General features: G+C 40.3%; 1 protein-coding gene across 1 annotated transcript in view; it reads left to right on the top strand.

Annotated features, from left to right (window-relative positions):
- BTAF1 (B-TFIID TATA-box binding protein associated factor 1) overlaps window positions 1-16,634 on the top strand; it is a 3,603,226-nt gene that overhangs the window by 3,344,259 nt on the left and 242,333 nt on the right. The window contains exon 38 of the mRNA XM_044055641.1: window positions 10,701-10,912. Coding sequence (XP_043911576.1) covers window positions 10,701-10,912 — 212 coding nt within the window. The remainder of the gene's footprint in view (window positions 1-10,700; window positions 10,913-16,634) is intronic.

Below are 16,634 nucleotides of genomic sequence, written 5' to 3'. Positions count from 1 at the left end.
TCAGTAATCGCCCACTGCAGACTACAGGGAATCCAAATTTATCCATACCTGGATGACTGCCTGCTACAAGCGGACAACAAAAGCAAGCTGACAACAGATTTGCAAAGGGTCATTTACTTGCTACAAGCCCTGGGATACACAGTCAATTTTCAAAAGTCAAGACTGATACCATCCCAAACAAGGACATTCTTGGGCGCGGAATTGGACACAGTAAAACAAATGGCATTCCTAACTGCAGAAAAACAAAAAGAACTCCCTCTTTACTTCTTGGCACTAACAAAACAGAACAAGCTAACAGCAAGAAAAGTTCTGCAGGCCTTGGGCTTCATGGCATCATGCATAATCTTGGTCCCACATGCCAGACTGCATATGAGAAAACTACAGTGGTACCTAAAGAATTTATGGTCCCAACAAAGGCACAGCCTAGAAGCAGAAATATCACTAATCCCATGCCTAAAACAGGAGTTCCTATGGTGGGCTCAAGCATGCCAGACAAATCCAGGCCTACCCTTTCACAACCTTCGAGCAAGCCAAACCATCACAACAGACGCCTCAGACCTAGGATGGGGGGCTCACATGCTGGACAAATGTGTACAGGGATTGTGGACTCAGGACCAGCTACACCTGCACATCAACCAAAAAGAAATGCTGGCAGTAAAACTGGCAATCCAAAATTCAGCCCATTTCTCAAAGAAGGCCATTTGATGATAAGGACAGACAACACCACAGTCATGTGGTACATCAACAAACAGGGAGGCACTCATTCATACCCCCTATGCAGAATGACTTTGGACCTTTGGAACCTGGCACTCAGCTACAACATCCAGTTACAGGCAATGTTTGTACCGTGAAAGGAGAACACTCTAGCAGACATATTAAGCAGAACCACCTCGGATGCTCACGAATGGATGCTACACCCGGACATCTTCAAGACCATCACAAAGAAATGGGGAATGCCGCAGACAGATCTATTCACTTCCCCTCTCAATCACCAGCTCAAAAAATTCTGCACAAGGACATTCCACCCGCTTGCATGGAAGGTGGATTCGCTCTCCTTCAGCTGGAAAGGTCTGACAGCATATGCATTCCCACCTCTTCCCTTGATACACAAGGTATTACTAAAAATCAAGGAGGAACGTCCAAGGATAATCCTGATAGCTCCGAACTGGCCAAGACAACACTGGTACCCATTGCTGAGGAGCATGTCTCGGGACAAAATGTGGCAATACCCCTGATGCCTTTGATGTTAACTCAGAACAACTACAGCATCATGCATCCAAACCTAAAACCTTGCAACTGACTGCATGGAACATCACATAGCAGCAACTAATCCAGATCTTTCCCAAAGGGTTAAAGACATTATCCTTGAAGCCCGCAGACCTTCAACAAGAAGGAACTATGCAGGAAAATGGAAAAGGTTTGTCATTTGGAGTGCTGAAAGAGGAAAAGGCGTGTCGAATATAGATATTGCTAACATTCTGGAGTATTTGGCAGAACTTCTACATACAGGCCTGTCCTATTCCTCCATCAAGATACATGCATCAGCTATTTCAGCAGAATACAGCTTTGATCCACCGGTCTTTTCACATCCTCTACTCAGGCAGTTCCTCAGAGGGATCAAGAATGTAAAACCTCCTAGGAAACCACCACTGCCAGCTTGGGACTTGAACTTTGTGCTAGAACAGTTGACACTCCCGCCTTTTGAACCAGCAGCAACAGCAGACCTACAGCATCTGTCATGGAAAACTGCTTTCCTACTGGCAATAACCTCAGCAAGGAGGGTTTCTGAACTTCAGGCCCTAATGGCAGTACAACCCTTCCTAATCTTCCACCAAGATAGAGTGTCCATGAGAACTAATCCTACATTTATGCCTAAGGTGGTATCCAGAGTGTCTTTAAACCAGGCAATCCACCTACCTACCTTCTTCCCCAACCCACAAAACAGAGGGGAAAGAATGCTGCATACCTTGGATGTACATAGACAGCTACGCTACTACCTGGACAGAACCAAAAGTAACAGAAAAACTGACCAGCTTTTGTAGCCTATGCAACAGGAAGAGAAGGAAAAGCAATTTCCAAACAGACAATCTCAAAATGGATAGGAAATTGCATACGATTCTGTTACTCCTTCCATGGAAAACCAATTCCACAGAACATAAGACCTCATTCCACAAGGGCAACAGCCACTACCACAGCCTTCTTACGAGGAGTGGCAATCAAGGACATTATTGAGGCGGCTACTTGGACCTCCGTGCATACATTTGCCAAGCATTATAATTTACCTCTGTACTCCAGATCCCGAGCAGGGTTTGCCACTGCTGTACTGCAAGGGATCCTTACCACACCATAATTTCTTCTTCCTCCTCCCTAGTTGGCTATGGTATTCTACCCAGTTGTTATGACTGCAGATGCATCCATGAAGGACATAGTACAGTTTTGTACCTACCATAAATGTAGATGTCCGAACTGGATAGCATCTGCAGTCAGGATTACCCTCCCTCCTTCCCCTCTGTGGTACTCCTAGGGTATTTACCCCCCTAATAGCTAGCTGGTGGGGGGAGTCTCTTATGGTGTATTTGTTTGTATATATGTACATACATGCTTATTTCTTGTGTTTGCCTTCTATCTTTTTGGAAACATTGGCATTTATCCAAAATTTAGCCTTCCAAGAGGGCAACTGGCATCTGGGGCAAGAAACACTGAGGAAAATGGCGTCGGCTGATGCCTTTATACCCGAAGACCAGCAGAGATGACGTCGGGTGAAGTGCGACATCAGCCGAAGCCGGATCCAGACATTGGAATCCGGCCGACCGAAGGGCTGCCTGACGACAGGACAACCCAGTTGTTATGACTGCAGATGCTATCCAGTTCGGACATCTACATTTATGGTAGGTACAAAACTGTACTTTGTGTATACTTACCATAAATGTAGATGTTCAAGTGTATTCATTGTTGCAGTCCTGGTTTCCCTCTCTCCATCTCCCTTCTCTCTCTCTCTCCTTACAAGAAACTTTTTGGTATTTACTTTCTACTGGTGGGGTTCTTCTACCATATACTGGCTCCCACTTGGGGACTCCTGACAGGGCAAGAAAAACTGATGTAATGGCGTTGGCTGCTTTACTTTATACTACTGATGACCTGACGTCAGTCTTGAAGCGACAGCAACCGACGCAGAAATACTTAGTCTCTGGTATTCAGGCCGACTTCAGGGTTACCCCTGGCAAGGATAACCCAAATGTGATGACTGTAACAGTGAATACACTCTAACGTCTGCATTTATGGTAAGTGTACACAGCTGTACTTAATGATGGCTGAAGATAGGTGTCACTGTTTTAAAAGCTTTTGAGGTCTTTGAGGTTTGGGAAAGGTTTCTTTTAAGTACCTTAGTATAAGAATGTGTCTGTGTGCGATGAGCAGCATGTGTAAAGGATGTCGTGGGTGTTCTTGACGACCATGTTTGCAAGTGAGAGTTTTGCCTCCAAGGAAGGCATGTACATCACTTGCATACTGTTTGTTTCTTTAAGGATAAAAGGATGTCAGAGTACATGAAATAATTGCTACATTGTTTCAGGATACCCTTATCTACCAAGCTGGCCATAATGGTATAGGAAATTGCAAATACATGTTGTCAGGACCTGTACTAGGGTTTAGTTATTATGGTTTAGGGACTTGGTTTTACAGCAGTCATCTCTGAGTGGTGTCTAGGGTTAAGGCTAGGTGGTAGATAGTGCTAAGATCTGATATTGGTACAGTTTGATGCTCTGTCCTAATCTTTGCTTCATGCAATTTGTTTCTTTGTTACAGGTTGAAGTCCTAAGGACTAGCTTTATAGGTTTGCTACTGAACAGGATGCTACTAACTGTCACTGTGTAGTGAACAGCTCTACACAAATGCACCTAATTTATAGCAAACAGAAACACGTTAAAAACTAGCTCCCTTGTCTTCTGGCCAATAATAACCACTTTGAGCTCTCGGGAGTGCTTCCCACCCAAGAGAGACCAGATAAACATCTTCTGCCACAGGATGGATGATCTGGAACTTCTTAATGTCCAAGCACAGCAAAAGTAATTCTCAAGTGCAGATTAACGCCAAACAACTAAGTCCTAAAAGGCCCTCAGGCTGACGAAACAATCTGACTTTAAGCCTCCCTGTGTGTTTGCCATCTCAGACAGACCAGATTACCTTACAGTTGCCACTAGACTAGCAGTCCCAGTCTTCTTAATGTAAAAACACACTTTGGCTACCCAAAAGTGAAAAGGTAACAACTAGCTACAACTAAGTAATTGTCACTTTAAACCCTCTTGTGTGCTTCCCAAGTTAAACAGACCAGGCTACCTTACTGTTGCCACTAGAACAGCAGTCCCAATCATGTTAATGTAAAAACAAGCTTTAGTTAGCCAGAAATGAAAAGATATCAGAAACGAATCAAATAACTTGCTGCAATAAGCAGTTCTCACTTGGTTGTGAAATCAACTCAAGGATCTACTAGACATTATTCCTATTCGGTGTATATAAAGAACAAATTCCTGTCGTGGACAAATACAGCAAACTTCCCCACTAGAATCTTGGACCCTACTTAACTTGTCAGCACAGGGCAGCTGGCCTCAACAGGACATATCTCTTCACATCAGTATAAAAAGAGTTAAAAACAGTTCACAAGAGCTTGGGTAGCTTTTCAGGACACTTTTCAGCAAAGATATCTGTAGCTCAAGGCAGACAAGTACATAAATGAACAAGGTGTTTCCATCTTTACAGATAGTCAGTCTGGGAGGCAGCTTTGCATTCAGCAGTCCATCTGCGTCACAATTTTAGCCAGCAGTGGTAGTGAAGAGAGAGAAAGGCCTATGGCCCTGGTACATGGAGTTCATTTAGTATCACAGATTAACATTGCTGGCAGGGAAGGATAGGCATGCCAGTCTTTGGTTAAGGACAGTGGGGGCCAGCATGGAGCCAGCCACATACTTCATCAGTCTCTTTGGAGGAGGGCCTGAGATCCATGTGTGGCCTAGGGGGTGGGGATTTAGTTTGCCAAACCACAGGTGAAGGTGATAGCTTTCATAGTGCTGTGCCAGAGAATGTGCATATGTGGGATGTTGTGAGCTTCCACTGTGATGTGGACCCCCCCCACACACACACGCACACACAGACACATTGGAGTTATGCAAAAATGCAAGTATTCTCATTTCTATGATGCTGTTAAAGACACAGATAAACCCCCGTGGGTGCCTGCATGACTGTTCTGATTGGATATTGCTCTAGTGGAGCTGGTTACCCCCCAACCACCACCACCATCACCATGAAATGAATGGCTTGAGTACAGTAGATGGAGGTTTGGTCCGCAGGTGAGAGTGACACTTAAGAAAAAAGGTCCATGTCACAGGTTTATAAAGCTATGTGGAAGATGGTTTGAGCAAGAAGAAGATATTGATTTATAGTAGGAAGCAGGATACTTGCATCTTTCAAGGGATTGTACAAAGACTGGTTCTTTCCAGAAGTAGAGCCATTTGTCACGCATCATAACTGATACATAACCTCCTATCCTTTCACTCCATACAGTAAAATGTGGAAAACTGATGCCTTTTCTTTAGATTGAACTCAAATTTTGATGTGTATCATCTCTGCTTTTCCCCTGATTTAGAAATTGCTGCTCAAAGCAAAGTAGGTTAAATCCATTTTAATACTAATAGCTTCTCCTTGGCCATTATAACCAATGTATTCTCTGCTGAGTGTTATTACTCACCCACCATGACCATCACTTCTACATAAATCCTTAGTGACGTAATAATAGGGCATGGTTGTCCATCCCAGTTTAAAAAAAACTCTTGATTCTTCAGTTGGCTTGAAGGATGGAATTTTGATCTTATTAACTCTTTTCCTTTTAAATTTTAGATATTTTGAAGGGAAAAAAACAGTACAAGAAATTCTTGCATTTTTGCATTCCAAAGTGTATGAAGTATGTTTCTTGGAGTGTTACATTGTCTGGATCCTTATGTCTCATTCCAAAAGTAGGGGATTGTTAAATAATTTAATTGATTTTATCTTAGTATATTTATCTCTGTTAATGTCCCCATATCTACAGTATTTGCTTAATTCACAATTCCTGAACAGGTTGTAGCCTATCTGTATGTAAAAGCCTTAAATCATGCGTCTAAGATTTCCAAAATACATGTTTCTCCCTATATATCCCCCATGGGATTTCAGTTCTCTTCTGGAGAAACTTAACTTATCTCCGTTTTTTTCACTGCTGCCTGCACAGCTGTATGTCGATGTGATAAATTGACCCATTCATCCTGTTGTGAGTGGAAAGCCGATCATGGGTATTCATCATCCATCCAGGCAGCCATCAAGGTTATTGTTTATATAGGCGTAACCCCCACACACACACACACACACACACACACTGCTATGTGATCTGCCATACATGATGAGGGTATTTCAGAGTTAAAAGGCCTCATCTATAAAAAAATCTTTTTTTCTGATTCCTCACAAATGAAAATCTTACTCAAGACTATTCTGCTATTAGTTGTAGTCCATTCATTTCAGCTGCCAGTCTTTTTACATAAAGTACCAAAATGATGATCAACATTGTTTACCGGTTATCAGGGGGGTTGTTGAGAGATATCGAGAGTGAGAGTGAATAGTATAGAAAGATTTCCAGATGTCAGGGGCAGTGGATTCTTTGATAGAGTTGTTTATAAGGATATTGATGAGATATGCAATAGTATTAGCTGCAAGTTTGAGAACTTGTGGGGGTACGTTGTCAAAGGAACACGGTTTAAGTTTCAGTAAGAGGGATTTTATATATGCAGCAGAGATGGGTTTTAGGGAGGAAGGTGGTGGGGAGTTGTGCTTGGTTTTGGTCAAGGGGAGTTAGTTCACGGATGGATTCTATGAAGTAGGTGTTAAGCAGAGTGGCAATTTCTAGTGGTGTCTTATTTGGGGAAAGGGTTCGGAGCAGTAGGCTTCCCTGGGTGAAGAATCTTGTTCATGGTGTGCCAAAAATTTTTAGGGTTTGAGTGGTGCACAGATTGGGCTTCTTGATATAATCTTTTTTTTGTGAATGTGTTTTTTGTTAGGTTTAAGGTTGAATTTAAGGAGGAGAGAGGAGGATTTTGACTTTAACCATTGCTTCCAAGTTCTGTCTCTTAAGTTGCATTATGGAGGGTGTGTATTTGGTGAGCCAGGGAGCAGGATTTGTCTTGACTCTAATTTTTCTAACTGGTACTAGGATGTTTAATATGTTAAGGAAAAGTATTGTTGAACAGCATCATTTAAAGGAGGGTCAAACAGGTGTATCCAGTTAACTAGAGAGTTGATTGTTAAAGATTTCCTCATTAAAACTGGTCAGATTGCAACATTATCTATAGAAGTGGGTTTTGGTGGTGTGGGAGGGCAGTCTTTGAATGAAGGTAGGGAGATGGTCACTTATTGAGTTAGGTAAAGTGGTAGGATTGTAGTAGGAATTAGGTTTGGATGTTAGTATCCAATCTAGAGTTGAGGAGGTTGTTTTGTTAATGTGGGTGGGGGGGGTTGTGATAAGTTGACTGAAACCATTGAGGTCAATACTAAGAGTGGGGGAATTTAGTGACAGTTTATTCCAACCAATGTTGACGTCTCCTAGAATGATTGTCGCATAGGTAAAATGTTGGGAGTTCAGGATAGAATGGATTCTAGGATATGTATATTGTTGCCAGGATGGATATATATGGCAGCAATAGCAAATATTTTGTGTGGGTTAAGGTGACAGTTGAGAGTGATAATCTCAGCTGAATGAATGTCAGGTTGAGGGAAGAAGAGGGGGGAGAGGTTTAAGTAGCTCTTAGTACAGAATAGCAACACCTCCCCCTTTTTTGGATAGTCTGTCATGATGGAAGATGTTATAGCTTCAGGATAGGATTTCAGAATTTGAGATATGAGGTTTCAGCCAAGTTTCGGAAAGTGTTAAGATGTGAGGAGAATGATGGGATATCAACGTGTGTAACTCAGTTATTTTATTGGTTAGACTTTGTAGGTTTATGGAGTAGATATAGATCTGTTTTATTAGAGAGGAGGGGTGTTGATTTACAGTAGGTGAGTTGGTGGTAGTGGGGCTATTGGTTAGCAGGAGGGTTGAAAGAAGAATATTAGTTTGGTGTAATATAAGTAGTGGTTAGAGGTTTTTAACTTGTATTTGGGGGTAGAGTATAGCTAAAATGTTGTATTTTGTAAAACTGAGTGTAGGGGGGTTATAGAGTGAGGGAGAGACTAGAAAAGGGTGGGTAATATAGTAAGATGAAGTATCGTGTGAAAGAGTGGGAAATGGTGACAAAGTTTAGTGTGGTAAGAAGATAAGCAAGACAGAATGAGGAGAAAGGGAGGTAGGAGGAAGTTCACAAATATGTTGCGATATGATATGGGTGAAAGGTAGATGAGAGACTACAGTGAGGACAGAAGGGAGGGGTAAGTAGGTAAGAATAAGAGGAATTTGAAAGATGAGAAGTATAACCAGAGATGGAGCAAGAGGGAAAGTAAATGGAGTCTGTGAGTGATGTGCAAGTGGGTGGAGTGAGTAGTAATTAGAGAGCAAGGAAAAGGGAGGGATTAGATTTAGGGTAGGGATGGGTTGTTACTGGTTAATTGGAGGTGGAGGGAGGGAGTCAACCAGATGATCAAAGGATAAATTTAAGGTATTCAAGGGTAGGTGGGAAAGGGAAAGTGCAAATGTCAGAAATAAAAGGGAATTTATTGGAACAAAATGTGCCGAATAATCAGGAGAGGGAGTGAGGTTTGAGGGAAGATGGGGATTGAGAAATTTGTTGAGGTGAATGAAAGTTGTTAAATTGTGAGTACTGCATGACAGTGGTAATAGACATTTATTATTTTTTGTGTCAATACATGTGAATTTGTGTTGCAGTTTAAAATATTTCCTTAAGCAATTTTAAAACAGTGTTTAGGTTTAGTAGAAAAAATTGAATCAGAAATACTGATAGTGTTTTACTGAAGAAAGGAAAGAAGGTCTGATATGTAATAAGCAGATCTTACCAAAATGGTTGGCTTGCTTACTTCCTGCTCTATGACATAGAAAACCAAGTTTGAATAACTGCTTGGGCACCTGATAACACTGTCAGGGAGGATAGGCAGGTGGTTTCGAAATGATTCACTGATGCTCTGAGGCAAGTGTTAACTTGCCCATAGCAATGGGTCAGTGCAGTGAGGATGTGGGCTGTAGCCATTCAAGTCTGGGGCATTAGTCATTCTCAGTGTATAGGAAGGAGCAGACGTGTCTGAGAGGCATAGGTGTTTCCTGAGTGGTGACAGGAGTGCTCATGTCACTACTAGGGGTTAGGACCATAACATGCTCCCTGAGTTGCCTGAATGCCAAAGAAGGCACAAGCAACCCTCATGGTTGCCTGCTTGTATAATGGTTTCCCTTGGGTGGTTTTCATCCGAGTACAGTACTGGGTAAGTGTCCGTCTTACAGGGTAACAAGTGCTCTGAGCCTGATCAAGATAGGGCTGATGGTTGTCTGGTATGGGGGCAAAAAAACATAGAGGAAAAGTTTGGATGGCTGCCTTGCCCTTTGTTATGTATTCCATAGACCAGTACAAGGCAGTGTGAGCATATTTCACTGGTGTTCCAGCAGTGTATTTCAGAAATATTTATGCGCAAGAGATTTTAGAATATTTCACAAGGTAGTAGTTGCACACCTTCACCATATGCTACAAGTTGCATGTAGTCTGTGGGTAGGACAGGTTTTTGCTGCATTGTGCTACCCTTTAACTGCCTAGCTCCCCTTACATGTGGTACTACTCCTTGGGGAACTATTCAAATAGATTTTCTGCTGCAGTAATTCGTCATGAAGGTGATGTCATGGTTATGTGCTAGTATACTAACAATAACATTCGTCTCTGAGAAGTGAGGATTATAACAGTAGACATGCTGCCTGCATTCCCAAAATAATTATATGTTATTTTCAACTGTTACACAGTTACTCAGGTTTTTAGTATTGTATAGTTATACAAGACAGCAGCTTTCCATAATCATAGTTTCCTACACAACTTTGACGATGCACAAAGAACTGAAGGTGGCTTCTAACAGTGCTGTCTTTATGTAAGTGTTTTGCATTGTTGCAGACATTCTATGGAATGTTAGCAGTGGACCAATTTAATGCCTTCATAAAAAGCAAAATGCTTTTGATGAAATAGACCAAGATATAGGCATAGATATGGTGGGATATAACCCATATTTTTTGATTTATTGTTATAGCAACCACTTTTCAAATATTTGCTGTTAAATAAGTTACACACAGCTGTACTTTATGGAAAGTGTCCTTACATAAATGTACTTTAGTTAATTTCAGATCCTTTGTCATAGCTGCGGTCATTTTTCTCCATCCCTTTGAGTCGGTTGGGGTCTGTTTAAAGAATAGACCCCTAGATGCAGTACTTACAGAACAAAACAAAAGTTTGTTGGATTAAGCAACTTTCTTGAGCAAGGAGGAGTAGTGTTGTTAAAGCTGCGGAAGTGCAGAGCATTCAGCAAAATGTTTATGAAGAACTTTTTTTGTCCGTAATGAAATGGCTTTATGTCATGCATGCCCTTAGCGGTTTAATATGCAATACATTTCGAGTACAGAATAGTGTAAAACTGACCTTTATTCCAGTGAAACATTTGCTGTTTATGCATGTACATTTGATACCAGTTTCTGTACTTTGTTTCAGTTGCTGCTGGACTGTGGTTTAGGAAGCGGTGTAACGACAGATGGAGGTACTGAGGCAGTTGTTGCACAACACAGAGTTCTCATTTTCTGCCAGCTAAAAAGTATGTTGGATATTGTGGAACATGATCTTCTTAAGCCTCACTTACCCACTGTGACCTATTTAAGGTTAGATGGCAGCGTGCCAGCTGGTCAGAGACATTCCATTGTATCTAGGTAAGGCATGTCATTTGACTTCTAACCACTGCATTCTGTTAAATATCTTTATTAATTTCATAGCAAAGTATATAGCAAGAAACATTACAATAAAGATCAGCAAGTAACTAATGTATGCTCCAGTAATAGAACAGCAGTATATTTTATTAAAAAAGCTGCAAATGATTTTAATGTGAGACTACTCTGGAAATCTTGGTTCTGCATGGCTAATGCATCAAAGGGAATGTAATGTGAAGCAGAACTGAGACAACCATTGAGGAATCTCTTTTCCAGATATTTTAAAACATTTTTTCTGGAATCATTGTTTACTTTCCTCACGAAATCTTGAGTTCAGGACCCTTAATCACATCTCCTGTTTTAATAGTGATTTCCTATTCTATGACCATGCAGGAGGGGAGCCCACCAGACCTATGAGTCTCTGTGTTTTCATCTAATTGCCAGTCATTACTGCCAAGTCAAAAGATTGATACCCCTGTTTGCTATCGGGAGCTTTACCCACAGATTTACTGATTTATTTTTTTGATGAATAAGTTCCTGTTTGTCTGGGAAGATTTTTTTCATGACACTCAAGTTTTTTCTTTACTTTAATAATTATGCAGCCGTATCTTTTATCAGAATGATATTTCCTCTGCTTTGTATTTGTTGTTTTTGTTTATTTTCATGTTTTTGTTGCACATTACTGTGAAACTTTAAGTAATTTTTTTATGAATGAAGCATCATCTTTCATGCTTAGCTCTTTGCCATTCTCCTCTGAACATTTTACATTTTTAAGCATGTTTGAACTTCTTTTTTAATCAAATATTTGCCTTTCAAGCAGTTCATTTGGTTTGTGCAGCTTTTCTTTTATCTCACCTTTTTTTCAGAATACACATTTTGAATTGCTTATTTTTTATTTTTTTTTTTTTAGCATCTTAATTGAAAGTTTACGTGGTGACTTGGATAAACATAAATCAGTTAGATATAGCAATATTTTCATTATTTTAACAAGTTTCTTTCACATACTTTAGAAAAAGGAGCAAACTACACAGAAATGAAATTTGTGGGAGCAATACATGCAGAATAACATTTAGTAGAAGGATTGAAGTTTAATGGAATGCAAGAGTTGGGAAGTTAATGTAGTGTTACAGGGAATGATCGTTAAAGGTATACTGCTAAAGTGTTCTCTATGGTTTGTTATTGTATATATACCTGAGCCATTGTCTACATGTAAGGATTTAATAACATTTTAAAGAATATAAATAAAAACACAGTAGAGGGATATGTTCATAACCCTAGGATTATTCCAGCTCTGAAGCTGCCAGTGTATAAAGTAGAGTGACACCATTGTCTGTTTCAATAGTGAAATTGACAGCTGAGTATTCTCAAGTTCATCCCTACCCTGACATGTTTTGCCTCCTAGAAATGGATAGTACGCCCTGTGGTTGGTATTTAGGAAAAGCATACAGTCTTCACTTGGATTGTAGTTCCTGTGATTCCTGTGAACACCCTTCTCCGTATGCTAATGGCATCCTTTAACAGGTTAAAAGGCATATTTGATTAATTTGAATAGCTGCTGACATTGAATAATGTCCTTTAAATTTTTGCTTCCCAGTTAACTCGCCAATTCACACCAAACGTCAGATTCTTCCTTTTCATTAAGCATCCACACACAAATTTAAATGATCCTTGGAACTTGTTTTACTGTATTCCCAGCCTTGGGGACCAACAGAATTCAAAAAAAGCATTAATCTTTGTCTGTTATCCTTCCATTTCTCAGTTAACATAACAGTTCCGAAGTAATTGTAAAGAAAAACCATGTGGAGAAATATGAAGCTAAACTTAAAGCAGTAATAGAAGTTAACAGTGTTATCAACCACAGAGGAGTCCACATGACTGGATAACTACAGTACAAATTTAACTTCATTAGATGGTGTAACATATCACTGGATAACTACAGTGCAAATTTAACTTCATTAGATGGTGTTACATATCACTGTTGATGCTCAAAGGGCAGTGGAATGTTAGGTTGAGCAAATGAGAAGTACAGGACGAGAGGCTGAACTCAATCAAGATTTACTTAAGAATGTCTTGAATTAAGGAAAACATTAAAATACCAAATAAACAAGGACATCTAGGGGACAGTGTTAAACAAAAATGTACAGTACAGGCTGAGAGTAAAGTCAGAAATGTCAAAGGATTGAAGGTGATAAATAACAGAAGGAAGGATGGTTTGCCCAAGGTCACAAGATGCTGAGTGTAACATTTAATGTATTACCCAAGGAAGTGATACTGATGTTAAAAAGATTGCAAGCGGTATGCAAGTCCAGGGGGAAGAAGTTATTAAAAGTAGAATCTGAAAGGCAGATTGGTTCATGTGATTCAGTAGCTGATAGCTCACAGGTGAAAAGTTTAAGGAGTGATTTGGTAGTGGTACCCGGCAGTAGGAAAGAAAGCAAATCAATGAATGCTGTGCAGCTGTCTGTAGTAAAAGTCTCTGATTTAGGCTGGACTGCTAAGTAAATGGACAGTTGCACAGAGTGATGTTTCTTGTTGAGGGTTATTGCTTTGTCAGAGAAAGATGAAATATATGATTAGCAAAATTTACTTTTCTTAAAATTGCAAATAAGTGTAGCAAACTTTCATGTGGTGATTTTGGAATTTAACATTAGGATATTAAAATGATTTGGAGTTTGTGGCTATCGTGGCAGTTTTTAAAATAAAAGTTATAGGAGTAGAGAAGCTGACATATGCTTGCCATTATCTGGTGCAGGAATATTTGCAGTTTAGAGAAGGAAGTAGTACATTATTCACTGTTTTACAGGGTGATATAGAACTTTCTTTCCTGGCTAATAAAATAAGTTGCTTATATACAAATTAGTAGTCATTTTAAAAGGAAGCACAAATGAAAACATACACTACACATTATAAGTACAGGTGTAGTTGTTTAGCTAAGCGGTTGAGAGTGGGGATGAATTTTTACAGTTTACATAATGACATTACACTAAAGAATAGATTTGTAGAGTATTTGCAGTTTGTTTTAAACTGAATATACCTCATTCATATGATAGCCAGAAAAAGTGGTTAATGGGCTGTCTTCCCCTACGACCTGTTTTTCATCAAGGTTTAAAAATTCTTAGTCATTTGCACTGGCTACATATTTGCCATATACAATGCTGCAAGACTTAGGGTTTCAACACAGCAGATTTTAGAAAGGAAAACACTGTGATAAATTTACAGAATAAAGATTAGAATCTGTATTTGCTTAGTTTATTTAGCATACCATGAAGTGGAGTGCAGAAAATGAGATGGTTAACTGATCTCTGTTGTCTTCTTTATCATGAAGATTTGTTCATGGAAACAAGTGTCCATAGATTACAGGAGGCCTGTAAGCACGCTCTTCCAGTAAAATCTGTTCCTCTTGGAAGCTGGAGCCTGGAGGCTAAGATCCCCTCTAATTCATCATCTCCAAGATCTCACCAAAGGTTAAGTCTTCAGGAGGATATCCGGGGAACCTAATCTTCACTGAAATCTGTGTCAGGGTAGGGAGGCTTTTTAAAGATAGATGCATATGATGTGCAGTTGTGGGCCAGGGAGTGCTGGTCTGCCAACAAGAGAAGGCATACCAGGCCTGTGTATGTGCAGGTGTTCACATCAGATGCTGGCAGAGGGTTTAGAGTCGGACAAGGGAAGAAAAACTCATGGATGCCTGGATGATGGGCAACACTGCCACTGGCTTCACTGGCTTTTACACTAGTGGTGGGGAAGGAATAAGTGCAGTCATACCTCTCATTTGTCCAGAATTTTGCAGAAGATTTTTGCATTGTAGCTTTGGCTTGCTCCTCATAAAATGTGTTTTCTGGCAAATTGTTAAGGACTGAAATCACTAAATGACAGAGTTTGACTTCATATCCTTAGAAAATGTATTTTAATGCAAAATCTGGCCCAGCAACTAAAGTTTATATGAGCAATGTTTAGAATGTGTCCCTGTTTTTTTTTTGTCTTTGCTCCCCCCTCACCCATTATTTTTGGCTTTGTCCAGAGCTGTTGTACTAAGATTGAAAGGCATGGAGGCTAGATGACCAGCAGGCATGGAATATAGGGAAATATATGTAAAAAAGTAAATAAAATGCACTACAGAAGTTTACCAGATTTATAAGCTATCAAAGTAAGAATATAAAAAGGTATGCCAAACTTCCACAGTCTGAAGCTGAAGGAAGCTGGTCAAGCAGCTGAGCAAAATCCTGAAAAGATGGGAAGCTGTATCAAAGGAATTGCAGCATTTCTTTGATACAAATATGTAAAATCAGGGTTCAGAAAAGTAAACCTCCACAAGTGTCACAACCTATTCTGTTGCAAGTCGGTGCTTGGGGCATTGGGTTGAATACTTGAGCCAACATCTTGACACAGGAGATCTGCACCAGGTTTTCTGCAAGGACAGGCACAAGCCCCACCAATTCTACCACTAGACACCAATGATATTGGACTCTCTAGCCTTACTACATTACCATCACTGGACAGACAGTCTCATAGACCCAGATTGCTGAGGTCTTGGGTGCCCTTTTCCTATGAGAGTTCAGATTACTCTTCCCATAAGCCCTCTGTTGAAGAAACAGTGTAAGAAACTCCTGGAGACTCCCTTTTAAAGTCTCCCTAACCTGGCACAGATTTTGATGAAGAGGTGGTTCCCCCAAATACCCTCCTGAAGACTTCACCTTTGGAGGGGATCTTAGCCCACTGACTCCAACTTCTCAGAAGAAGAGATTTTACTGGGGGGGCCTGTAAGCCCTCTCTCCCAGTAATCTGAGTAATGCCCCCCCCCCCCCCATTAAGCACATGGAAATGGTGTGGAAGGAGCTGGATGTTGGCTGAGCCTATACTTTGTAAGCAGGGTAGAGGGCTGCAGACTCCACCCCAAAGGTAGAAAGCAGTGGAATAAAGGACCTTTTCTGGATTTCCTAGTCATGCCTGATACCACCAAACATGACATACCCGAGGAGATGTAGCCTGTCCATCTTCCTGACAGGGAATTTGAGATGATGGATAGAAACAGATGATTCTCCAGTTGTATTTCTCATTTGTTACTCTTCTTCAGGCAGACGCACAGGCCACATCCACTACCTTTCTGTGGTGCTTAGCTTTGGAGGAAATTAAAGCAGCTGCAACATAGTCAACCTTTGTATACTTTTGCTAAACATTACAGTTTGAGTATTGTTTGTAGACCATAGGCTTCTTTTGAAGCCACCATTATAAAATCCTTTTTTGCCTTAGGCCATCTGAGGTCATCTTGGAATTCTATCCAGTACTTTCCAGTGTGCAAATAGGAGTAATATAAATTCATAGAGTATGTATTTAACAGAATGTTAGATCTGATGTAAATTTTCATTCATTCCTCAACTAATGGGTTTGGATCTAATCCTTAGATCCGACTCTGTCATTACACTAGCCCATGGCCTCCAAAAACACCTGAGCTCCTTCCCTACGCATAAAATGCACCAACCCCTAATATCACTCAGCTCGTTTGCTGCTTTTGCGTCTAGACGTGGTCGCCTTCAGCTCTCGGGTGTAGAGTGGGAGATAAGTCTAGTATGATACTTAAAATCAAAAATCTTTTATTTATGACTACTTATTTAATCTTTTTTTTTTTAAGTCATCTGTTTGTACTCCATTTTTCATACACTTTTGAGTGTAACCTTTCCTACCATTGTTGGTAGGCCACGTCTTCCTTCCCTACTCCATTTAGACT

This window comes from Protopterus annectens, chromosome 14.part0, assembly GCF_019279795.1.
Source record: "Protopterus annectens isolate FY-2018-M chromosome 14.part0, PAN1.0, whole genome shotgun sequence".
Lineage (NCBI taxonomy): Eukaryota > Metazoa > Chordata > Ceratodontiformes > Protopteridae > Protopterus > Protopterus annectens.
This window is presented reverse-complemented; position numbering and strand designations above follow the sequence as displayed.